The 26,334-nt window shown below is 42.3% G+C and overlaps 2 protein-coding genes across 3 annotated transcripts; both read left to right on the top strand.

The window, feature by feature from the left end:
• The first annotated feature begins 1,200 nt into the window (after positions 1-1,200).
• On the top strand, positions 1,201-3,869 carry LOC110493735 (CB1 cannabinoid receptor-interacting protein 1). Its single transcript, XM_021568170.2, has 3 exons — positions 1,201-1,858; positions 2,466-2,610; positions 2,934-3,869. The coding sequence occupies exons 1-3, from the start codon at positions 1,482-1,484 to the stop codon at positions 3,096-3,098; spliced, it is 687 nt and encodes a 228-aa protein (XP_021423845.1). The 5' UTR covers positions 1,201-1,481; the 3' UTR covers positions 3,099-3,869.
• A 547-nt stretch (positions 3,870-4,416) lies between these two features.
• On the top strand, positions 4,417-24,910 carry LOC110493736 (calcineurin subunit B type 1). Of its 2 annotated transcripts, XM_021568171.2 has the most exons (6): positions 4,417-4,663; positions 11,053-11,092; positions 21,362-21,538; positions 21,904-21,963; positions 22,213-22,397; positions 22,687-24,910. In XM_021568171.2, the coding sequence occupies exons 1-6, from the start codon at positions 4,661-4,663 to the stop codon at positions 22,732-22,734; spliced, it is 513 nt and encodes a 170-aa protein (XP_021423846.1). In that variant the 5' UTR covers positions 4,417-4,660; the 3' UTR covers positions 22,735-24,910. The 2 variants fall into 2 exon arrangements, with proteins under 2 accessions (XP_021423846.1, XP_036805631.1); XM_036949736.1 differs by lacking the exons at positions 4,417-4,663; positions 11,053-11,092 and adding an exon at positions 20,808-21,182.
• The last annotated feature ends 1,424 nt before the right edge of the window (positions 24,911-26,334 follow it).

Genomic DNA, 26,334 nt, shown 5'->3' with positions numbered 1-26,334 from the left:
CATAGATTTTAAAGGAGATTTAAGTCAAGACTGTAACTAGACCACTCAGGAACATTCAATGTCATCTTTGTAACACCAGGGTATATTTGTCTCCGAGTGTTTGTTGGAAAGCAGACTAAAGCAGGTTTTCCTTTATGATTTTGCCTGTGCTGGCTCTATTCAGTTTATTTTCATCCTAAAAAACTCCTTACTCCTTGCCGATGACAAGCCTACCCATAACATGATGCAGCCACCACCATTCTTGGAAATATGAAGAGTGGTACTCAGTGATGTGTTGTATTGGATTTGCCCCAAATATAACTCTTTGTATTCAGGACATAAAGTTAATTTCTTTGCCACATGTTTTTCAGTTTTACTTTAGTGCCTTATTGCAAACACAATGCATGTTTTGGAATATGTTTATTGTGTACAGGCTCCCTTTTCACTCTTTCATTTGCAGTGCATTTGAAAAGTATTCAGACCCCTTGACTTTTTCCACATTTTGTTACATTAGATTTGTACCTTGTCAGCTCAGGGGTTTGAACTTGCAACCTTCCGGTTACTAGTCCAACACTCTAACCACTAGGCTACCCTGCCACCCTCTGGTTGAATCTGTGTTTGAAATTCACTGCTTGACTGATGGACCTTACAGATAATAGAATGTATGGAGTACAGAGATGAGGTAGTTATAAAAAAAATCATGGTAAACAATATTATTGCACACAGTGAGTCCATGCAATGTATTTATTTTTACTCCTGAACTTATTTAGGCTTGCCATAACGGGGTTGAATACTTATTGGCTCAAAGACATTTCAGCTTTTCATTTCGAATGAATTTGTAAAAATGTGTGAAAACATCATTCCACTTTGACATTATGGGGTATTGTGTGTAGCCCAATGACGAAGCGTTGGACTAGTAACCGCAAGGTTGCAAGATCGAATCCCCGAGTTGACGAGGTAAAACATCTCTCGTTCTGCCCCTGAACAAGGCAGAGTTATTAACCCACTGTTCCTAGGCCGTTATTGAAAATAAGAATGTGTTAACTGATTTGCCTGGTTAAATAAAAATTACGGCTGTAACAAAACACTTTTTTTTTAATTCAAGGGGTGTGAATACTTTTTGAAGGCATGGTAAGTGCCTTTGAGCGGAGTATGGGCGTAGGCGCCATGCGCACGGGTTTGAGTGAGTCAATAACTATAACGCTCAACATTATTAGTATATCAATAATGGTCCACCACCCAAATGACATCCAGCCAATTTGACACAACTGTGGGACGCATTGGAGTCACAACTGGCCAGCATCGCTGTAGAACGCTGTCGACGCCTTGTAGTCCATGACCAGACGAATTGAGGCTGTTCTGAGGGCAAAAGAGGGTGCAACTCAATATTAGGAAGGTGTTCCTAATGGTTTGTACACTCCGTGTATAATTACGTGCATTCAGATCAGATCTTTATTTGTAGGACTATATATGGCAGAAGGCTATGGATAATTGTAATCCGTATGGTGATTATCCTCAGTGAGGAACTGTGTGGGAGGGATGCAGCCATCATTGTTAGTGATTTTACCCTTTTCGCCAGCTGTACACGTCACAGCATCCTCTCTGGTGCGTTTGGAAATGCACCATCGCTGCATCATTCCGCTTTCTCTATAATTATTATAGGGGGCCCCGAGACCATAAAAGGCTACGTTTCAATCATGGTCGACGATGTTCCACCGATTATAAATATTGCCATCGCTCTAAAAATTCAACCGAATGATGGACCGGTGTTTTTCAAGGTGGATGGGACCAGATTCGGCCAGAGCAGAACAATAAAATTGCTTACAGGATCGAAGTATAAGGTTGAGGTGGTTATGAAGCCGGCCAATGCTGATGCCACGTAAGTACAAAACACTCTATATCAAGAAAACCACTAGAAATGTGCGTTAGTAATATTGAATTAGTTTACAATACACACATTAAATTCACCAGTCAGCCTTATTATAGCTTATTACATTGCGTCTGTGGATGCAGCATGATGCATGCGCTATATCCTGCCTTCCCTGAGTGTTTGATCAAATGTTGTTTTTCTGACATACAGGCCAATGTGTCTGCATGGTACTGTACCACCAAATGGGTTGACTGCAAAAGCATGTCTGCATACCCCCTATATCTTACAGGCTATTTTACAATGCATAGGCTACAGCCTGGATGCAATAGCACTGGCTACAGTAGCCATCTGGGGGCCTACGGATATTCTGCGTTAATAAATAATGTGTTGTCACAGTGTGTGAATGCATTTTTAATCAAACCAAGGAGGGTGATGACAGAAAGTGTCCTTTGCTTGTTGATTCACATCTCAACAATTCATTGCCGATAGGAAATAAAACTAGAATAACGTTAAAAATGGGTCTACCATTAGCCTATAATCAGGTAAACTACAGGCCCATTGGGTGGGGTTGGGAATGATGCCCACTAACTAAAGGGTCTGTTTCATATATTCCCAGCACCATGAACATCGGAGGTATCACCATCCCTCTAGAGCAGCAGTCCAAAGATGAGGAGTCAGTGGTGTACCATGGACAGTATGACACAGAGGGAGTGCCTCACACCAAGAGTGGGGACAGGCAACCTGTCCAAGTCAGCATAGAGGTAATCCAGTAGAATACGTCATCCTAATTGTTTAACTAAGCTGTAACTAACTGAGTTATTGATAATTAACTGGTGGTCTTCTGGCAATATAAATGTACATTTTCTCATATTTAGACCTAACTCAAAATAGTGATATTATCAGGACTAATAACTCATCAATTCTCTTATCAAAACTCTTTTCAGACATTTCAAAATGCATTTGTTGTAAGAAATGTGCTATAGACAGTAAATACAGTTTGATTGATTTAAAGTCATCTGCAACATCATCTGATTGAGGCCCCTTCAATGAATGTCTTTCTTTTCTCTGTGTGTTTTTGTGTCAGTTTGGAAAGGCGGGCCAATTCGAGACAATATGGCAGGTAAAGTACTATAACTACTACAAGCGAGACCAATGCCAGTTTGGGAACAAATTCACCAACATCGAGTATGAATGCAAGCCCAATGAGACGCGCAGCCTGATGTGGATTAACAAAGAGGTGTTCAATTGAGGAGCACCAGTCAACTCCTCCTTCAAACAAGCAGAGGAGATGAGTTGCACACAATAACTATTTTACCATCAACTTAAGAGGAAAAGGCCTTACTGTAGGCATGCGTTTCAAGTCACTGAGCACCACAATTGTCTGTTTTAGAGAGAGGGAGGCAGTTATCTACCAGGCTGATCTCGCCGGTTGTTCGTAATTGGTTGTAATCAATAAACATAGTCAGGTTATTATCAGCAATATCATTGGGAATCACAGCTATACAACATCCGCTGTGTTGACTCTCAGCTCTGGCCACACGAGCTGAAGCTGTGGCCCTCCTGGACCAGGATTGAAGACAGTTGCGGGTGGAAATGTATCTAACCTGACTTATTACCTGTGAGGTGTGTGTGATGTGAGTTGTATGAATAAATTGACATTCTATTTGTGTTATCCTATGTGTTAGTTCTAGTGTTTAAGCCTTTGAACATCTGTTTACTTCTGAACAGCACAATTGGGATTAGCCTATAAAGGGGTGAGACAGTTTTTTTGTTAAAACTTCTCTATTATTTTATGGAGATATTCGTATTCTATAGTCTATTAAGTACTCTTGTTATGTTGTGGGTCACTATCATTGTTTTGTCTCAGTTTTGTCTGTAAATGCATGGCTGAATAATCCTATGCCTAAAGGTTTTGTTCTTCAGATGCAGACTGATATCAGATTGCCTAAACGGTTCAGTTCTGTTATAAATGTAATTGAAAAGTGTGAAAGTAAATAAACCCATACCAGTTACTAGCGTACTTGATTAACATAATTGTGCATTAATTGGAATAAGTAGTTTGTTGTTGCTGTTGTTTAAATTGATCCAAGTGTTTACGATCCATTTCTCATTTCAGAAGCCTGCTTATAGACTACAGTTGTGCCATTGCTTCCTTGTCCTCATTAGCAGTGTAAGCTCCCTTATTCACATGCCCACTTGCACATCCTATTCCAATCAGTTAGAATAATTAGGCCTCATCTTTTAAATCTAGTACAGAATGGCTATTCATGCCTGTGAAAGAGAGAGCTGCAATAGTCAATCTTACAACCGAACATCTTTATGGGCAAGTCCGTAGGTGAGGCATTCATATTCATTGGTCGATTTTTCCACATATTTAAACATTACTGTATAGGTCTACGTTTATAAACTGGAGGAGGACATAGGCCTACGTCGAAAATCATTAAACTCATCGCTTAAAAGTTGTATTGATGGATAGGCTACAATTGTATATGAATGTCACAATACATGGTTGGCATACATACATTAAAAGAAAAAGACAGAGTACCCGGATGTGCTGTATAGTCGCACCTCCCCCTATTCGCCTTTCAACCTCGCTCGCTCTCTACACCAACACAACCTCCTCTGCGGTTCCACCGTAGCTACTGCAGTGAATCCGTCATCCGTAAAGAGAAAAGGCGAGAGCAAGTCAAGCTGGTCTATATTTATTACAACTAGAAATATTTCCCTGAAACATAGTCTTAATTGATTGTGCAACGTCGTCCTTTCAAATTGTTTCCCTTGCTCACCAGGTGAAGACACCCAACCGAAAGAATGGTAAGGAAAACTATAGCTTGCTATTCTCGTGTTGAACCAAATGTGTACAAAATCTTACACCATACGCATGCATAGCTCTCAAGCCTATCCTACATCTCGCATGCACTACGTACTATTCTTCCGACCAAATGAGCTTGAAAGCGTTTTGTCGCGTTACATTTTTGCACGCACAATTTCATGTTTACAGATTTGACAATGTGGTCAACGTTGTGTTTTGGTGATTTATCGCATTCTGGTGTGTTCTGAAAAGCTATATTGAGACTTCTCAAATGTGTGACAAGTAGCTCAACCAACCACCTAGCCAGTTAGCTAAGCTATAGGCACATGAATAATGGCGCGAGCTCGAGGGGGAAACGTGAAACATCGTATCGTTTCTTCCGAACCCGCGAGCAGGCAACACTAACAATATCGATAGGCTGTCACGCCTTCCATTTGCGCATACATTAGATGCGCTTGTCACTTTGTATCGGCAATATTCCGCTTTATAACGCAGGTCCAACTAGGCTGGACGAGCACTAGTTACAACATAGACACAGCAAATGGGCACTTTTCCTGGTTGTCACTTAAGAGAGCTGCAACCGTATGTCAAGGTGGTCCCCAATCAATACAGCTAGCTAACTCCTCATGGAAATGTGTTAAAGAACAGGACCGTTGTAGTTAGTAAGTCACATTATAAATGTTAAACTACGTTTCCAGGAAGAAGCAATTGTTTCCCAAAGATCCACATTATCTTACATTTTCTATATATTACCTCTCGTTACAATATTTTAATTTGATTTTTACCAGTCCTGGTACAGGGATCTGAAGAAATTGCTTTAAAATTACATGCATGGCAGAAGACCAGATACAGTTTCAGTACTACCTCAGTCATATCAATTTGCATCGAGTTCCAATAAAAAATATTGATATCTTGTAGTTCACTGACCTATTACCATTTCCTGTTCCTCCCAATTTCCAACAGTCATAGGCCTACTTGATTGTTAAGCATGCATACAGGCCTTTTTGAAGCACCTGTGTTTAGCTCAGACCAAGTATGCATAGTGGTTTCAGGAAAAACACAAATGCATCAACCACAAATACCCTATAGGATCTGAATAATTGCTTCTAACAAATGTAAAGCAACATGTAAAGTGTTGGTCCCGTGTTTCATGAGCTGAAATAAAATACCCCCCAAATTTACCAAAAATCTTATTTCTCTCAAATGTTGTGCGCAAAATGTGTTTACATCCCTGTTAGTGAGCATTTCTACTTTGGGAAGATAATTCATCCACCTGACAGGTGTGGCATATCATGAAGCTGATTAAACAGCATAATCTTTACACAGGTGCACCTTGTGTTGGGGACAATAAAAGGCCACTCTAAAATGTTCAGTTTTGTCACACAGCATGATGTGGCAGATGTCTTAAGTTTTGAGGGAGCGTGCAATTGGCATGCTGACTGCGGGAATGGCCACCATAGCTGTTGCCAGATAATTTAATGTTAATTTCTCTACTATAAGCCACCGCCAACGTCGTTTTAGAGAAATTGACAGTACGTCCAACTGACCTCACAACCATCTGTAACCACGCCAGCCTAGGACCTCCATGTCCAGATTCTTCACCTGCGGGATCGTCTGAGACTGACCACCGGACAGTTGATAAAACTGTGGGTTTGCACAACCGAAGAATCTCTGCACAAACTGTCAGAAACCGTCTCAGGGAAACTCATCTGCTTGCTCGTTGTCCTCAGCAGGGTCTTGACCTGACTGCAGTTCGGTGTCGTAACCAACGTCAGTGGGCAAATGCTCAACTTCAAATGGCACTGGCACGCTGGAGAAGTGTGCTCTTCACGGATGAATCCCGGTTTCAACTGTACCGGGCAAATGGCAGACAGCGTGTATAGTGTTGTGTGGGTGAGCGGTTTGCTGATGTCAACGTTGTGAACAGAGTGCCCTATGTCAGCGGTGGGGGTATGGACAGGCATAAGCTACGGACTACAAACACAATTGCATTTTATCGATTGCAATTTGAATGCACAGAGATAACGTGACGAGATCCTAAGTCCCATTGTCGTGCCATTCATCCGCCGCCTTCACCTCATGTTTCATCATGATAATGCACGGCCCCATGTCGCAAGGATCTGTACACAATTCCTGGAAGCTGAAAAAATGTCCCAGTTTTTCCATGGCCTGCATACTCACCAGATATGTCACCCATTCAACATGTTTGGAATGCTCTGGATTGACACGTACGACAGTGTTCTAGTTCTCGCCAATATCCAGCAACTTGGCACAGCCATTAAAGAGGAGTGGGACGACATTCCACAGGCCACAATCAACAGCCTGATCAACTCTATGCGAAGTAGATGTGTCACGCTCCATGAGGCAAATGACGGTCAAACCAGATACTGACTGGTTTTCAGTATCTGGAAACCACACCCCTACTTTTATGGTATCTGTGATCAACAGATGCATATCTGTATTCCCATTATGTGAAATCCATAGATTAGTAACTAATGCATTTATTTCAATTGACTGATTTTGTTACTATGAACTGTCCCTCAGTAAAATCGTTGAAATTGTTGCATGTTGCGTTTTATATTTTTGTTCAGTGTACTGTATACTCATAGGCTGTCGCTGTAGGCAGCCAGGACTCGGGATGACGCTGATTTGGTTTTAATGGATTCTATTGGTAGATGGATTGTACACTCAAGCTATCTCTTTGAAACCACATTCCTATTGTAAGCAGGATCTCGGTGAAAAGTGCTGAAGTCAAGTGTATTAGGCTATCGCTGCAATATATTTTCATAAAATGTATGAAGTTCTTTGCGCTTGACAGATAATGCTGTCATGTTGCTCACAAGCAAAATGTGTAGCCTACTACCAGCCTTGGCATATACTCTAACAGTTTTTCAATACAATGCGTATCAGGAGACTGGCTTGCTTGCTTAACCCTTAATACAGATGTTTTAGATAAAACAAAGGGGATGGTTTTGGAAGAAAATACTCCTCACTTTCCAAACCCAGTTGTAGTAATGTGAGTACTAACTGGTAACAATGTTGAATAGGCCTAGACTATTTTTATTTAGAATGATTGTTGACATATGAGTTGCCCGAAGGGAAGGATGTTGAAAAGAAAGTAACAAGATCATTGTTCTTTTTATGTTTGTGGTACAAATTACACAGTTGAGTTAGGCCTAAATCCCACCCATCTGCCCTCCCACCATTTTGCAATGTTATAACTACAAAACTAGCTTTACTTCTACAACTCTACAACTCCCACCACACAGACATGACCTTACACCAAGTAAATGGTGTAATCCTAAACCCCTCAATCCAGTTTAATTTAATGCTCTGTGTGACCTGAAGTCAGAGGCACAGTACTATTGCAGCATCAACACTACTGTGCCAGTGATTTGAGTATGGGCTTCTTGGAGTTGAGGTTAGACGATATAAAATTAAGAAAATGTGAAATTCCATGTTGCTATTCGCCAAACCAAAAGTAACGTACACCAGTCGTAGTGACTAGTCACGTGCACTGGACATTCGAGCCTAATAAGAAAATCCTGGTCTTGAAACAAATTGAATGATGCTTTTCTTGATATTTCCTTTTATGACTTCAAATGATGGGATATGGAGCCTAAATGCATGCCATATTTTTGTTTGTATTGTATCCCAAGCTTAGCTAGATGGAAAGATTCATGGCCACGTCTTTCTGGTTGTCAATGATCAGTCTTGTTATGTCGGGCTTTGTGGTCGGCAGCAAGTCGAAACAGGTATCCTACTTTTTGCTGTTTTTGTATTCATCACAGAGAATACATTTTCAGCTTGAAATCCTGATTCAGATTTGCCAAAGAGTCATCATCAGCACATTCTGGTTGATGTGTGGATTTAGACAATGTAGCCTCGCTAGCCAGTATAACATTTGGCAGACACTTCTATCCAAAGCAACTTACTGTACATAGATTTTTAGTATACAGTGCATTCGGACATTTTTCAGACTCCTTAGCTTTTTTCACATTTTGTTACATTAGAGCCTTGTTCTAAAATTGATTACATTGTTTGTTTTTTCCTCATCAATCTACACACAACACCCCATAATGACAAAGCAAAAACAGGTTTGTAGAAATGTTTGCAAATGTATTAAATGAACTGATATCACATTTACATAAGTGTTCAGACCCTTTACTCAGTACTTTGTTGAAGCATCTTTGGCAGCGATTACAGCCTCGTCTTCTTAGGTACGCTACAAGCTTGGTACACCTGTATTTGGAGTTTCTCCCATTCTTCTCTGCAGATCCTCTCAAACTCTGTCAGTTTCGATGGGTAGCGTCGCTGCACAGCTATTTTCAGGTCTCTCCAGAGATGTTCGATCGGGTTCAAGTCCGGGATCTAGCCGGGTCACTCATTGACATTCAGAGACTTGTCCCGAAGCCACTTCTGCATTGTCTTGGCTGTGTGCTTAGGGTCGTTGTCCTATTGGAAGGTGAACCTTCGACCCAAGTCTGAGAACCTGCTCCAGAGCGCTCAGGACTTCAAGGATCTCTCTCTACATTACACCATTTATCTTTCCCTTGGTCCTGACTAGTCTCCCAGTCCCTGCTGCTGAAAAACATCCCTACAGCATGATGCTGCCATCACCACAGGGATCGTGGCAGGTTTCCTCCAGACGTGACGCTTGGCATTCAGGCCAAATAGTTCAATCATCAGACCAGGGAATCATGTTTCTCATGGTCCGCAAGTTCTTTAGGTGCTTTTGGCAAACTCCAAGCGGGCTGTCATGTGCCTTTTACTGAGGAGTCTGTCCACTCTACCATAAATGCCTGATTGGTGGAGTGCTGCAGAGATGGTTGTCCTTCTTTTTAAACTATGCCACTTTGTTTACATACCCTACATTACTCATCTCATATGTATATACTGTACTCTATACCATCTTGCCTATGCCGTTCTGTACCATCACTCATTCATATATCTTTATGTACATATTTTTTATCCCTTTAGACTTGAGTGTATAAGGTAGTAGTTTTGGAATTGTTAGGTTCGATTACTCGTTGGTTATTACTGCATTGTCGGAAATAGAAGCACAAGCATTTCGCTACACACGCATTAACATCTGCTAACCATATTTATGTGACAAATAAGTTTGATTTGATTTCTGGAAGATTCTCCAATCTCCACAGAGGAACTCTAGAGCTCTGTCAGATTGACCATCAGGTTATTGGTCGCCTCCCTGACCAAGTCCCTTTTCTCCCGATTGCTCAGTTTGACCGAGCAGCCAGCTCTGGGAAGACTCTTGGTTGTTTCAAACTTCTTCCATTTAAGAATGATGGAGGCCAGAGTGTTTTTTTTTTACCTTCAATGCTGCGGACATGTTTTGGTACCCTTCCCCAGATCAGTGCCTCAACACAATCCTGTCTCTGAGCACTACGGACAATTCCTTCAACCTCATGGCTTGGTTTTCGCTCTGACATGCACTGTCAGTTGTGGGACCTTATATACGTAGACAGGTGTGAGTGGACATGATTTGGATAGAAACAATCAATTGAATTTACCATAAGTGGACTCCAAGTTGTAGAAACATCTAAAGGATGATCAATGGAAAGAGGATGCACCTGAGCTCAATTTCGAGTCTCATAGCAAAGGGTCTGAATACTTATGTAAATAAGGTACATTTGCAAATATGTCTAAACCTGTTTTTGCTTTGTCATTATGGGGTATTGTGTGTAGATTGAATTTCAGAATATTTTCCAAAATGTGGAAAGGGTCAAGGGTTCTGAATACTTCCCCAATGCACTGTATATGTGACCCGAGCAGGAACTGAACCCATGACCCTTGCGTTGCTAATGCTTCTTACCAACTGAGCCACAGCAGTGCGCTAAGATATTCAGGAGATGATGCGCTAAAATGTTTTAACTTGGATTTAAATGGATAGTTATTTCGAGGCATTTAGTATAGTCCATGCCCCCTTTTGGCTAGATGTTCAGTCAAGGCCCAAGTCTTTATCTAATGAGGAAGTCAAAGCCTTCCTCTCAGCCTTTTTCAATTCCTTTCTGTCCTACAGAGATGCGGTAAGGCAAAGGCAATAGATTGCCCTAATTTTCAGCTCTGGCGGAATCCAGTTCATTCTGTTGTTCTCATGCATAATGGAGAATGCCACTTCTTAGGGATAAACAGAATGCCTAGAGTGGGCTGGACCGAGAACGGGTTTCAAATCTACCTGCCGTTTTAGGGGCAGGTAGCAGGATATTGTACCAGTCTGTTCATTTTGTTTCCCTATTAAACGTACCAAGCTCACATCAACATATTAGCACGTCATCACTTTCATGTGTCAATGTTGAGATGGTAATATACAATCGTGTCTTTACATGAGATTGTCACCACTCAACAACAATTTTTCCTCTTTTCTTTCTAGGGAAACGAAGCAAGTTATCCCTTGGAGATGTGTACACACTGTAAGTTTTTGAGATTATCGCTGGCAACGATATCAGCTGTGGTCTGCCCTGTATGTAATGTTCATAAATGACTGGAGTTTAATCTTCATTTCTGCATGTAAATACATAAAAATGAATGTAAATACATTGACCGTTAACAATTTTGATGTCAAAAAGTTTAGGCTATGGGAATGTATTGTCTCTGGGTTTGAAGAGTGACCGCCCAGTCAACTCAAAGGCCAGAATCTACCATAGGCGTTGCAGTTCACATAAGTCTGGGACACTGGTCCGGCTGGGGGAATCAATATGACAGCCAACATTGAGCAGACCAATATATACATCACCACCCGCTATACTGCATTCTTCAGGCCTCAGCCCTTCACCGTGTGACCCAGTCTCAGACGCTGCTGGGAGGCGTGAACACTTTGCTGCCACGGCTAAAAATGCCCCCCCTCCCTCCCCTCATAAAGGTCAGTTTCAGGGCTGGTGGGAGAGCCTTATTTATTTTTAGTCTGAGTAATATTCAATTTTTAATTGGTTTGTCGCTCTGCTGCGCCATCCCTCCACCCTCATCAATCCACCTCCACCCCTCAAGAGAAAAGGGGGCTAATTAGAGTTTCAGGACTGAACTTTCAGGGTCTTTTTCAGGAACTCCCTCCTGTGGAGGATTGTGGCGTGCAGAGCCGGAGCTCGGACGTCAATGTTGGCCGGTGTCGAGTGTGTTCTGGGGGGGGGAAACCGGCGCAGGGGGGCCACCTCTGCACCTTCTTAACGAGCTGTTACGCTAGGTGATTTACGACGGCACTTTTTACTTTACTTGCCTTGAAACCCAAAACAATCTCCCTCTCTCTGTTTCTCCCTGCCCAGTCTTTTACAGAATGTCTTTGACTGGAAAAGCAAATGCCAAATGCTCGGTTTTCAGTCATTTTGAGAGACCTGACTGTAACGTAGAGTGCAAGTAGACAAACTTTCTGGAGTTGATTTAGGGGTCCCACTTCATAAAGACTTGCCACTTTAATGCTGGCCTCAGTTGGACATTTTCTCAAACAGCTTGGGCTTATGGACCAGCTGACACAACCTCCATCATCAAAACGCACCTGTGTTTACAGAGTCACGTCTGGGTTGCGCACCTGCAGGACAATCAAAAACAAGAGACTTCGACAGGTGTCTCAAACCACAGCCAGCCGATGGACTTCCCCACAGTGGGGTATTTTGGGGAGTCTCTTCCTCCCTCCTGGGAGCAGGGCGTGGGGCAGCTGTTCACCGTGTCAAGAAGGCACACAGCCTTAAATCAGCTGTGCGCTCCGAACTGGCAGGGTCTGAACACTGGTAGCTCACCCAGATCCCTAGTCAGGGCGTTCATTAGTGGACCCCTAGAATGCTGGTCAGTTCAGTCTTTTATCCCGAATGGTGAAGGTTGGATATGGGGAAGCTTCTACTCTGAGGGTTAGGTGACTCCCTGTGCAAGGCTGAAGCTGTGGCTTAGCAGACAAAACTCCACTGGCCCTGCATAGTCGTTTTTTTTTGCTTCAAGAAAACAACACAGTGACTCCCTGCTTAACACCTTCAATTGAGATGCAGACTTCTGTTTTTCTGTAGTAGTACCCACTGTTCAACAACTGACCTGCTCAGGTCATTCAGCACCTCAATCAGACCTTTGAGGTAAATTGTATTGTATCAAAACGATTTGAGATGCATCGAGAGTAAAAAAGACTCGTCAGTGTTTATTCACCTCCCCCCTCCCCTCCCGGAGAGCTTTGGTCGTAAGGAGCACCAGTCAAGCATGGTGGTGCAGCATGGGTGTACACACACACACACACACACACACACACACAAATATGCATGCATATACACAGACGGCCACCCTGTTCTTTGGAGCAATTCATGATCTGTTCTTCATCAAACTGAATGTCTGCATCTATATAGTAGACAGGTTGTATTTACTTGTTTTTTGTACACATATTCACACGGGCACATTCCAATCACAAAAACATGATGTATATAAAACTAGATAATAAACCATCTAAATTGAGGTTACAAATCAGCACATCAAGACTAACTTCTCATATATTGTAGAGCAGTGGTTCTCAAACATTTTATAGTCCCGTACCCGTGCTTCAAACATTCAACCTCCAGCTGCACACCCCCACTAGCACCAGGGTCAGCTGTACCCCCTCTAGCACCAGGGTCAGCTGTACCCCCTCTAGCACCAGGGTCAGCTGTACCCCCTCTAGCACCAGGGTCAGCTGTACCCCCTCTAGCACCAGGGTCAGCTGTACCTCTTCTAGCACCAGGGTCAGCTGTACCCCCTCTAGCACCAGGGTCAGCTGTACCCCCTCTAGCACCAGGGTCAACTGTACCCCCACTAGCACCAGGGTCAGCTGTACCTCTTCTAGCACCAGGGTCAGCTGTACCCCCTCTAGCACCAGGGTCATCTGTACCCCCACTAGCACCAGGGTCAACTGTACCCCCACTAGCACCAGGGTCAGCTGTACCTCTTCTAGCACCAGGGTCAGCTGTACCCCCACTAGCACCAGGGTCAGCTGCACCCCCTCTAGCACCAGGGTCAGCTGCACCCCCTCTAGCACCAGGGTCAGCTGTACCCCCTCTAGCACCAGGGTCAGCTGTACCCCCTCTAGCACCAGGGTCAGCTGTACCCCCTCTAGCACCAGGGTCAGCTGTACCCCCACTAGCACCAGGGTCAGCTGTACCCCCACTAGCACCAGGGTCAGCTGTACCCCCACTAGCACCAGGGTCAGCTGTACCCCCTCTAGCACCAGGGTCAGCTGTACCCCCACTAGCACCAGGGTCAGCTGTACCCCCTCTAGCACCAGGGTCAGCTGTACCCCCACTAGCACCAGGGTCAGTACACTCTCAAAATAAAATTGCCATCATTGTAAGCCTGCCACACACACACTACATTTATATGTACACTACATTTATATGATACATTTATTAAACATAAGAATGAGTGAGTTTTTGTCACAACCCGTCTCGTGGGAAGTGACAAAGAGCTCATATATGACCAGGGCACAAATAATAATAATACATGTAGCTCTTTATTTAGCCATCTTACATATAAAACCTTATTTGTTTTAATCAAAAATTGTGAATGAGAAGGGTGTGCTTGAAACGATGCACATAACTCTGCAATGTTGGGTTGTATTGGAGAGTCTGTCTTAAATCATTTTCCACACAGTCTGTGGCCTGTATTTAGTTTTCATGCTAGTGAGGGCTGAGAATCCACTCTCATAGAGGTACGTGGTTGCAAATGGCATCAGTGTCTTAACAGCTCGATTTGCCAATGCAGGATACTCTGAGCGCAACCCTATCCAGAAATCTGGCAGTGGCTTCGGATTTAAATGACATTTTCACAGAACCGCTTGTTGCAATTTTGATGAGGCTCTCTTGTTCAGATATCGGTAAGTGGACTGGAGTCAGGGCATGAAAGGGATAACAAATCCAGTTGTTTGTGTCGTCGGTTTCGGAAAGTACCTGCGTAATTGCGCACCCAGCTCACTCATGTGCTTCGCTATATCACATTTGACATTGTCTGTAAGCTTGAGTTCATTTGCACACAAAAAAATCATACAATGATGGAAAGACCTCACAGCCTCAATTTTGTCCCGCACATTGAATATAGTTGTGGAGAGTCCCTGTAATTCTAGATTCAGATCTTTCAAGTGAGAAAAAACATCCCTCAGGCCAGTCGTGTGAGAAACTCGTCATCATGCAAGCGGTCAGACAAGTGAAAATGATGATCAGTAAAAACTAAGCTCATCTCTCAATTTAAAAAACGTGTCAATACTTTGCCCTTGATAACCAGTGCACTTCTGTATGCTGTAAAAACATTACTTGGTCGCTGCCCATATCATTGCATAGTGCATAAAATACGAGAGTTCAGGGGCCTTGCTTTAACAAAGTTAACCATTTTCACTAGACTGTAGTGTACAAAACGTATTTTCAAGCTTTCAGGCATTCCCTTGGCAGCAAGAGCCTCTCGGTAGATGCTGCAGTGTACCCAGGTGGCGTCGGGAGCAACTGCTTGCACGCTCCACTCCACTAGGTCTCCATGTCATGGCTTTTGCGCCATCAGTACAGATACCAACACATCTTGGCCAGCAAAGTCCATTTGATGTCACAAAGCTGTCCAGTGCTTTAAAAATATCCTCTCATGCTGTTCTGGTTCCCAGTGGTTTGCAGAAGAGGATGTCTTCCTTAATTGACCCCCCATAAACGTAAGGGAGATATACCAGGAGCTGTGCCACGCCTGTTGTCTCATCCAGCTGTAACGCATAGAATTCACTGGCTTGTATGCGAAGCAGTAATTGTTACAAAGCATCTTCTGCCATGTCACTGGTGTGTCGTGAAACAGTGTTGTTTGATGAAGGCATTGTCTAGTTTTTTTTGGCCTTTTCCCCCAACATTGTCCCAGCCATATCTGCGGGAGCAGGAAGAATTAAGTCCTCCACAATAGTATGGGGCTTGCCTGTCCTAGCCACTCAGTTGCTCACCATATAACGCGCTTCTAGCTCCTTCTTAATGGTATCTTTTATACATGTCTTACTACTCGAAAGTCGTCTTAATTCTCGCTCCAAAAAACTCCCGTGGCTTATTTTTCAAACTGGAATGTTTCGTTTCTAAATATCTACCCAAGAGTGACGGTTTCATCGAGTTGTGAGATAGTACTTTTGCACATATAACACACCATGGCTGAGGAAAGGCACTACTCCCAATATAAATGAACCCCAAATCAATGTAGTTCTCATCATATTTGCCCCTCTTCGATGGTCCAACGTCCCTGTCTGTTGTTGGGTGTTTTCCTGGGTAAGGGGTCTGTAGCTCTTCGGCTGCATCAGATTCACAACTGTCAGTGTCCATGCTAGCTGGGCTAGCAACAAATGTAGAATTACTGATGCTAACATTGGATGTGCTCGTGGAAGCAGAACAACTTGTCGTCGACAGGTGCAGGTGTAGTACTGCTGGTAGTAGCAGTACTACCAGTAGAGCTGGTATGTGTCTCTATGGACGCGGGCCTTACTTATTTAACCATCAATAAACATCAATTTTCGAGCAAACGGAATGAGCTGCAGCTATGTTTGGCTACATAATGACCGTTAGTGGAATTCCCGTGAGAGAGTAACGATTAATGTGATTGGATGTTAATTATTTGACTAGGCTACCTGTATTTGACACTGTGTTGTTATTTCGCTGAACACTAGATGTTTCACTGCCAAAAATACATTTTAACCGAGGCTACTCTGGCAAGAAAAAAAATCTCACCCAAATGTTTAGCCCCGTTGGAAAATCTAAATGGACTGTTTGTTTGAAAATGTGAATCACATTTTTATTTGGCGTACCCCCAACGGCATTGCACGTACCTCCGTTTGGGAATAGCCATTGTAGAGACAGAGCTGAGAGTATTTATTTGGCTGTTTGGGAGAGCTGCAGTGCTTTGATGCGCCCCAGTGGGTGCTGCTTTTTCAGTAAGATCAGCGGCGTGACTGGCCCACATGTAGGAGGGGTTGTGTTTCTGCGGCAGCGAATTAAGAGAGATGGCAGCCCATTGAAATGGCACTCATCGTAGCCCCTTCACATAAATGGCAACGTAGTCACCACTACTGGCTCATTATCTGCCTCTTTTCAGACGCGTGTTTGGTTCATAGGTGTGATGTTGACTAGCTCGTTGGCTAGCTTGCATAGCCGTTATATCTCTCTAAGGGGGGACATTATTTGTTTACAGGTCTCTAGAGCAAGCCGGTTTCTAGAATTACTATTTAGACTCTTATGGGGCCAAATCTTGACACCTGCCTGAATGCTAGTAACACTAACATAACAAATTATTGATAAACCCATTTATAGAGGTAACCCTGTTCCTAAAATATCATAACCTGGCCTTGATTCATGAGGACTCGAAGACGCACACTCAAGCGCACACTTGACTGCACTGGCTTCCGCATTCGCTTCCTTGCTGTTGTGTAGGTGTGGTCATTGGTTGTGAGGGAGATGAGGCCCAGTGAGCCGAATTATGAAACCTATGTGAATGTAGCACATCGTCTCCTTCTGCAGCTCAGTTTGTGTTGAAAGCCTCTCCAGCTGTCTGTCTGACTGCAGCCCTCAAAGTACCCTCCCCCCTTCTGTATGTTGGCTAGCTGGGTTTCCTTGTTGCTAGGGGTTTCCCGAGGGGAAGGCAGCACCAGCCGTTTAGCTGTGTGTGTGTGGAGTGAGGGGTGTTTCTCTCTCTTCTCTCTGCTATAAATACTTTTTTCCCTCTTATCTATTTGAGCTACACTCGTGGATTGTATACACGGACAGAATGGTACCCGGCGCTGTCTGGTATATGCTGTTGTGCCCGTGTAATTGAATTAATGCAGTGCTGTTGGGGCCTGTACCTCTGCAGCTGCATTTTTTGTGTACCCGCTAAAGAGGTTATGTCAGGGGAGTGCTATTGAGGTATTTTAAATCTTTTCTCAGTTCGTCTAGCAACTTGAATACAAGAGTTAGTCCATCATTAACACTGAAATGATTTAAGTTATAAGTCAAATCAGTTTAACTAAAAATGGGCTGGCTATATCCAAATTATTTTCAATGGCATCCTTCTTTGTCTCCATGTTGGACTACTACAGAAGGGATTTTGGGGGCTGGAAAAGAGTGCATAAGGATCACTTTCTGGCTTATATTGATTTGTCTTCAATTAATTTTCCATATAGTGAATAAGGTTCTTGGTGTAGAGATATGAAATTACCAATGCTTAAGCACCTGTTGCCTGGTAGTCTCACATAGCCATCCAAAACGCCTAGAATGGGCTGCTTAATTAAGCGGCTACATTTTGATTGGATGTTAGATTTCAAGAACCCTCCCCCATATGCCTGTAGAAAGGCGCTGCGTGTTTTATGTTTTCCAATTTGGTAGGACACATTTTGCAGAGAGTTGTTCCGTATGCAAGTTTGCAACATTGCATGAAATGGAAGAAACCCTAGAGAAAAAAACGGAATTATGTTTTGCCAGAAGTGTGCTCTATACACACAATCGAGCCGATGAAGCCATTACAACTTCTCTGCATGAACAATCTACAAAAAAAGGAGAATTTATAAGTGGGCATCTTTTTTTGAGCTCCGCCCAAGCAAGGCATTTGATTGGTTTGACAAGTGAGACGTCACTGTTTCCAACAATTTTTTTGCTGCTTTCTACCATTTGACTTCACCAGGCTTTCCGTCTAGGGAAGCCTAGTACTCCACGAAGCTATTTGCCCGAAAACAAGTGTGGTATAAATTGGACAGGTTCTAGCGTTGGCAAAAGAAAAATGCTTATGTATCCATCTAGCTGGAAGCAAGCATGAATATTAACCAAGAACCAAGCAAAATTGACAATAGTTTTAAAATAGATGTTCTACTTCTCTTTAGCCGGAGTTGAATTGAAGCATTTTGTTTGAACCTGTGTAATTTTAGAATTAATGCTGACCTTGAAATCAGCATTTGAAACTGAAGCACCCCCTGGCACTGAGGAATCTCCTATGTCTTTATTGAGCAATGCCCTGCCCATGTCGTAAGGTGCTGCTAACATTGTTGTCTCACCCTACAACAGGAATTCGGGGTGACTGGGAAATATCTAATGGCCGCAAACTAAGCTGTCTATGTCATAAAAGCCAGTTCATTCACAAAGGCCGGCCACTTAGCCATGCTATGCTCAAGGGAAATCTCATATATAAATGTAGAAGGGCATCAGTTTTCAGTGTAGTGCTGTATTGGCAGCGCACACACAGCCACCATAGTATTACTGGAGTTCTTGTGACACCCCACTCACTTGTTGTGGTACATCTAGTGGTGGGTCTCGGTTATGGCAGCAGTTTGTTCCTACTTGTTAAGCCTGTCATCATGCTACAACACTGCTGACTAAGACACAACTGGCATGTTGAGGTGCCCAGAGGAGCGGCTCAGCAAACCCAACCCGTATCGGATCAGAGAGAAACTTGAGATTGTCTAACTGTCAAATAAAGCTGACCTAAAAGACTGTGTCTGTAGATATGAATTGTGCCACTAAGACTGATAGAAATAGCTTGCTATTTACAATGAGACTCAGCAGGTGATTTAATACTAGTGCGAGGCTGATCATGTTTACAAACTACTGGAACATTTATCATATACACTACCGTTCAAAAGTTTGGGGTCACTTAGAAATGTCCTTGTTTTCCATGAAAACAAACATTAAATGAGTTGCAAAATGAATAGGAAATATAGTCAGGATGTTGACAAGGTTATAAATAATGATTTTTTTTAATTGAAATAATAACTGTCCTTCAAACTTTGCTTTCTTCAAAGAATCTTCCATTTGCAGCAATTATGGTCTTGCTGACCTTTGACACTCTAGTTGTCAATTTGTTGAGGATATCTGAAGAGATTTCACCCCATGCTTCCTGAAGCACCTCCCACAAGTTGGATTGGCTTGATGGGCACTTCCTATGTACCATACGGTCAAGCTGCTCCCACAAGAGCTCAATAGAGTTGAGATCCGGTGACTGGCCACTCCATTATAGACAGCATACCAGCAGACTGCTTCTTCCCTAAATAGTTTGTGCATAGTTTGGAGCTGTGCTTTGGGTCATTGTCCTGTTGTAGGAGGAAATTGGCTCCAATTAAGCGCCGTTCACAGTGTATAGCATTGCGAAATGGAGTGATAGTCTTCCTACTTCAAGATCCCTTCTACCCTGTACAAATCTCCCACTTTACCATCACCAAAGCACCCCCAGACCATCACATTGCCTCCACCATGCTTGACAGATGGCGCCAAGCCTCTTTTCATTTTTTAGGATCAGAATACCTCAAAATTAGATCTGTCCATAACACTTTTTCCCCAATATTCCTTTGTCCAGTGTCTGTTCTTTTGCCCATCTTAATATTTTATTTGTATTGGCCAGTCTGAGATATGCCTTTTTCTTTGCAACTCTGCCTGGAAGTCCAGCATCCCGGAGTCGCCTCTTCACTGTTGACATTGAGACAGGTGTTTTGCTGGTACTATTTAATGAAGCTGCCAGTTAAGGACTTGTGAGTTGTGTGTTTCTCAGACTAGACACTCTAATGTACTTGTCCTCTTGCTCAGTTGTGCACCGGGGCCTCCCACTCCTCTTTCTATTCTGGTTAGAGCCAGTTTGCGCTGTTCTGTGAAGGGAGTAGTACACCGCGTTGTACGAGATCTTCAGTTTCTTGGCAATTTCTCGCATGGAATAGCCTTCATTTCACAGAAAAATAATAGACTGGTGTGACGAGTTTTTGAAGAAAGTGCTTTGTTCCTGGCCATTTGAGCCTTTAATCGAACCCACAAATGCTGATACTTAACTAGTTTAAAGAAGGCCAGTTGTATTGCTTCTTTAATCAGTACAACAGTTTTCAGCTGTGCTAACATAATTGCAAAAGGGTTTTCTAATGATCAATTAGCCTTTTAAAATGATCAACTTGGATTAGCTAACACAACGTGCCATTGGGACATAGGAGTGAGGATTGCTGATAATGGGCCTCTGTACCCCTGTGTAGATATTTAATTAAAAATAATCCATTTCCAGCTACAATAGTCATTTACAACATTAACAATGTCTACACTGTTTTTCTGATAAATGTTATGTTTATAGACAAAAAATGTGCTTTTCTTTCAAAAACAAGGACATTTCTAAGTGACCCCGAACTATTGAAACGGTAGTGTATATAGAATTAAACATGAAAAAATTATATGGTGTTTAAACGCTAAACAGAGAACAGGATCAAGCATTGTGCACAGAGCAGCACCGGGGGAAAGGTTAATTCTGTGAAGTCCCGCCCTCATTACAGCTCACACTTAAGTCCACCTCATGCTGTTGTGTCCACGTTACGATTAATGGATATCAGTCCAGTGATTAGTGTGTTAACGAGGTGTCACATGACACAATGAAAGAGCTTAGAGTGGGGATCCGAGAGGTATGCTGCTACTGTAGCTCAAGGTTGGCCACCAGTATCAAACTACACTAGGTGGGCGGTAGCTTGGGACGGCTATGCTATGGCCAGCGCTCGAAAGAAATCGGGTAAGAATCAACCGGGGACAGGTGAATCGATTCTAAAGGCAGCAAAGGACCATAACAGCAGATGTAAGTGGCCGAGCCAGCCCGTTGAGTTCTTTTCCCCATGTGCTGAAAGTGTTCTTCCGAAACCCAGTGGTGGTAGCTACCCTAGAAAATGGAGTCTGCTGTGGAAGTTTTGTTCCCTTATATGTGAATAGGACTGTTTTTTAATTCTGCCCTTCTTGCTCTCTCCTTTTCTATTTCAGTTGATGCTGATGAGATTAAGAGGCTAGGAAAGAGATTTAAGAAACTCGACCTAGATAACTCTGGCTCCTTGAGCGTGGAAGAGTTTATGTCCTTACCGGAACTCCAACAGAATCCCCTTGTACAGCGAGTAATCGATATATTTGACACAGATGGCAATGGGGAAGTCGACTTCAAAGGTAAGACTGATATGGGGTTATTCACCTTTTTAAATTACAACTTCAAAAGAGCTTTTGTTGTCTGGTGTCTTTGTGTAGGCTATCCTTGTGGATAACGATAGGTGCTGTTTCACCTTGAAATTAAATCATCAACCAAATGCTTAAATGTATGTTTTTTTCTAGTAAGTGTTAGCCTGCAATATGACTTTATGCTGACCTACTTAAATCAGAAGTTGTGAAAGAGTTTGTCGTGCATTTTCCTCAAACATCCTCTAGCTCTTATACAACTGAGTGAATGGAATAATGACCCGCTGTGTATTCATGTCCTTGTTACGGTCCTTTTTAATTGTTGGTTGACTCAAAATGGCTTCACATGGTTTTGACAGAATTCATTGAGGGCGTCTCCCAGTTCAGTGTCAAAGGTGATAAAGAGATGAAATTGCGCTGTAAGTATAATGCCAACAAATCTCAACTGCTTTCATTGTGAAGTTTCCTCCATTTAAAAAAATGATTACCCACCTTTGATACACCAATGCAGAGCTCATAAAGCAAATGTTTGTGATTTGATTGCCTGTATGAACATGTATCCACCTTTTCTCAGAAGTTCTTCTTTCAAAAACCTTTGAAATGTGCATATTTTGAAAACCTATTCAAATAGGTCTGACCCAATCTTCCATCTTTCCCTTGTCGTATAGTTGCCTTCAGGATCTACGACATGGACAAGGACGGCTACATATCCAACGGCGAACTCTTCCAGGTCCTCAAGATGATGGTGGGGAACAACTTAAAGGACACCCAGCTCCAGCAGATTGTTGACAAAACCATCATCAACGCAGACAAAGACGGCGACGGGAGAATATCTTTCGAGGAGTTTTGTGCGGTGAGTCAAAGAAACAAAGTTTTACTCCTGTGGTAGGGTTGCGAATTTCCTGAAACTTTCCATAAAAATGTTCACAAGTTTTTGAGAAATCCCATTTGGAGGATTTCTGGAACCAGTAGGGATTAATCAGGGAGGGAATCCTCCAAGTATTTCTGCAACAACAACAAAAAACTCCAGAAGTTTCTGAAATGTTGCAATCATATTCCCATGATCGCAGTATATCACTTCTGTTCAAATTCCAAGGTGTCTGTGACGTCTGACAGTTTCTTGCCCCTCTGTCTTCCATTAGGTGGTGGGAGGATTAGACATACACAAAAAGATGGTTGTGGACGTGTGACTGACCTCACGGGCCCCCTCAAAACACCTTTTCGCTTTCTTCTCCATTTCTGAGGATCTGCTCAAGGTGTCATTCAGCAACGCTCTCTGTGTATTTTCCTCTGTGAAGCCACCTTTTTTTTCCCCAACCCGAGCCTTCTGAAGCCAACCATTTGTAAGTGTTATTGAACATGAATTCTCTCAATAACCCGGTGTAGCACTTTAAAAGCCTGAAGGACAGATTTTTATCGTTGAGTGAGTGTTTCAGTTTGGTGGAGGAAGGTTAGTGTGTTTCTTTTTCTTTCATTTTGAGGCAGTTGGGATTTTGTCATATTTATTTTGGTCTTGGCTTTTTGGGGGGGATGCGTGTAGTTAACTGTGATGTACTTGATTTCAACACAACACAAAAATAGAGCATGAAGTGCCAATCAGAACATATTATAAACCGGTTGAATATAATGGTATATATCGTCTATCGAAATTCGGTAGAATTGCTTATTTCAATGTGCCCAATGCACGATTCAAACAATCCGATTTACATTTTCAAGGCTAATGCTTTTCCTTCTACTTTCACTCAATATTTTGAACAGCTAGGTTTAAGACAGCTTTTTTAATAAGGGGGGGGGGGATTGTGCACTATACATGTTTATATTGTCAGGGACATCGATCATCTTGCTTTTGAAGATGCAGTGGGTTAGAGGAAATAATATTTACATTTATGCACATACAAGCTTATGGTCTACTTCAAGGACAAGTCTTTTTTTGAGTCACTGGTTGGTTATGCGAATAATATTCCAACAAAAAGCACGTCTTCATTCTGGATGGTGTGACATCACAGGCCGTTAGAATAATGTGTTTTGTATTTATTGCTTTAACGTCGGCCATGTTAAGTTACAGATGTGGTGGATTGGTTACAGACTATCATATAGAAGTAGAGATGAGTGCTTTTGGTTTAAATGTTTGTGATATGGTAAATGTTTCATTTAACTACAGGCAGAGCTGAGGTAACTTACAGTAAGTAGGCTATAGTTGGGACATTGAGGGATGTTAAGTTGGTTAGGCTTATGAGAGGCGTTGATTTCAACGTACACATTTTGCCTTCTCGACAATGTCATTTGCTTATTTCATGAACATCTTTAATTCGGTTTCTCAAACATTGTATGGACTCTTGCTGTGAGTTTTCGTAATAGTGCAAGGTCACAGGTGTCCCTCTTCCTCCCTACCTCTGACCATTCTTTTGTTTTTGTTTTCTTGAGTTTTGTTGAAGATGCAACCAACAAGGGCATTTTATTACAAAGCTACCAATGTTTTTTTTTTACACAGAGATAAGGGACACGACAGAACAGGTTTTTATTTGTATCTATACATTTTATGAAATTAAAACGTATTTCAGTTTGAGGCTCTGCTTTTTTTGCTCAACTGAATGCACCAACGGGCGGGTGATCAAGTGCGTGATCCTGTGCCGCACGCGCCCGCCAACCTCGTGCCGCTGTTTTCTTCGACGGCGTGCCGCACGACGATGGTTCTTATCAGATCCTAAAAGGCCCCGAAGTCTTGTGATGTGCTCGCATGACACGGAGGGCTCTCTCTCTTGTTTTCCTTGTGCATGTAGATCCATTTTTTTGAAAAGCTCTGTTTACATATGAATCTTAATGTTAATATATTATAACATGAATGAAAATGACATATATATGGATGTTGCCAAAAAAAAAAAGATTGGTAAATGTTGAATTAATATGGAAATGACTAAAAGTAACTCCACTACATGTACCTGTTATTCTAAACAACTGTAATCTTTTGGATATTTCTGTCACTTCTATTCCAGCAAAGCTTCACTTATGCCCCAGAGTAGACTACCAGCTCCATTTCAGGTGGAAACCATTCAAGATGTTAGTTTTTTTTTCCTGTAATTTGTAGTTTTTTTTTTTTTTTTACAGATATTTGTTATACAAACGGTAGTATTAGTGCTCCCTCCTTTGTTTATTTTTAGGTTTGTGCTAAATATGTCCACTATTGGATGAAAGGGATCTCTGTGTGTGTGTGTGTGTGTTTTATTATGGGATGGTATAGGGTGGAGGCAAAAACAGTTTCAGTCTTAGGTTTTACTTTTCTTCTTATCCATCTCTGCATGCTGCATCTGCTGTGGGAACCATTGAAACTTCATATATGAAAAAGAGAAATAAAAGATTTGAAAGTTGTTAGAGGCTGTGAATTGTGTGACAATACATGTACTGTGTGCATTATGACCGTTGCAAGATGGGGCTTCGGTTAGAACGTATGCAGTTGTGATAGCACGCTGCAGAATAAGTGTGAATGCGCTTTAATAGAATGCCAGCCGATTTGTTAAAAGACCAGCAGCAAAGGGATATTTGTCCTATGAAAGTAGGAGGGGAAATGTGTTTTATTGATGATTAGTACCCCCAAATGTACAGCACTGTTTTTCATAATAGGACAACCTAATTCTATTGTACTGAAAAATGCACTCAACCAAGCAAGAGCAGAATCCACAGATGGTCATGGGTGTTATTGTTATACTCTAAAATGACCACTAGATGGCAGCATAAGACCTAAAACGTTGCTATTGAGTGTGGGTGAATCTCAAATAGTTTCCTTGTGTCCTCTCTCGTCTCCTCACAATGGTTCCTTCTCTCGGGCCTTGTTTTTAGGTGGCGAAAAGACGTGTCTTCAGTGTAGTGTTTATTATTAGTTACTGAACGGCTATCACAAGCTTGCCCCGCACTTAATATCTTGACACAAGATCCGAAATTCCTTAATTAGACTTACTAATGAAAGATTAAAGCGGCATCTTGAGTGCTGTATCTTCCATTCACATTGCCTTATGTTGCATGCAAGTACTGCACCCTACTGTTTGGTATATTTAAAAAAAAAAGAGAAATGTCTCGGAAGCTGGGTTTGATTTCAGGCCACTGGAAAACCATCGATTTGTAATAAGATACCCTTTATTTTACACAACAAAAAATACCCATGGATGTGTGCATTCACACACATTTCACCAGTGAAATAGATTCCCCTTCCCTCATACGTCACTGTTTCCTGGACAGTCCAAATTGAGCTCATGCAGAATGTGGCCGGTTGTGCCCGTCGCTGCCAATTAAAAGTCCCATTTGTATTCCTCAGCCGAGCCACACATGGACCTCCGAAAGACCGCCATTCTCATGGAACCTGCTCATCTGTTTGTGATTTTGAACTTTCAGCGAGTCTCCAGATTTATTTATACACAGCCCAACATGAAAGACGCAATTTTGGCCCCTCCAAATAATCTTGCCAAATGGCTGAACCCTACACAAATACAATTACGACCAATGTGTAATTTCATACACTTTTTTTGTGTGGGGGGTAAATTTCCCTTGATTTCAAAGGGTCTCGAGTGTTTTTTTGGGACAAATGTGAAGTCGATTCCAATGCATGGTTCTTTTAGATGAAGGATACAAGGAAAATGTACCTGAGACTATGAATAATGCATAGAAAAGGTACCATAAATGCAGTTAAGTTTGTTGGAACGTTTAAACATTTTGCATCTAAAAGCTTTCATTGAACATTCGACAAAGACCGTAGTTGTTAGTAAATCCCAGCAGTACTGATATGGCCATGGATAGAACCT

Source organism: Oncorhynchus mykiss, chromosome 17 (assembly GCF_013265735.2).
Source record: "Oncorhynchus mykiss isolate Arlee chromosome 17, USDA_OmykA_1.1, whole genome shotgun sequence".
Taxonomy (NCBI): Eukaryota; Metazoa; Chordata; class Actinopteri; order Salmoniformes; family Salmonidae; genus Oncorhynchus; species Oncorhynchus mykiss.
The sequence above is the reverse complement of the archived record's forward strand: the minus strand, read 5'-3'. Positions and strand labels throughout refer to the sequence as shown.

Excerpts from the sequence above, each read along its gene's own strand:
- LOC110493735 (XM_021568170.2), top strand. The coding sequence starts at position 1,482 with ATGGTGATTATCCTCAGTGAGGAACTGTGTGGGAGGGATGCAGCCATC. Across the intron at positions 1,859-2,465 it reads CCGGCCAATGCTGATGCCAC|CACCATGAACATCGGAGGTA; the intron begins GTAAGTACAAAA and ends ATATATTCCCAG. Across the intron at positions 2,611-2,933 it reads CTGTCCAAGTCAGCATAGAG|TTTGGAAAGGCGGGCCAATT; the intron begins GTAATCCAGTAG and ends TTTTTGTGTCAG.
- LOC110493736 (XM_036949736.1), top strand. The coding sequence starts at position 21,095 with ATGGCCAGCGCTCGAAAGAAATCGGGTAAGAATCAACCGGGGACAGGT. Across the intron at positions 21,183-21,361 it reads AAAGGACCATAACAGCAGAT|TTGATGCTGATGAGATTAAG; the intron begins GTAAGTGGCCGA and ends TTTCTATTTCAG. Across the intron at positions 22,398-22,686 it reads CTTTCGAGGAGTTTTGTGCG|GTGGTGGGAGGATTAGACAT; the intron begins GTGAGTCAAAGA and ends GTCTTCCATTAG.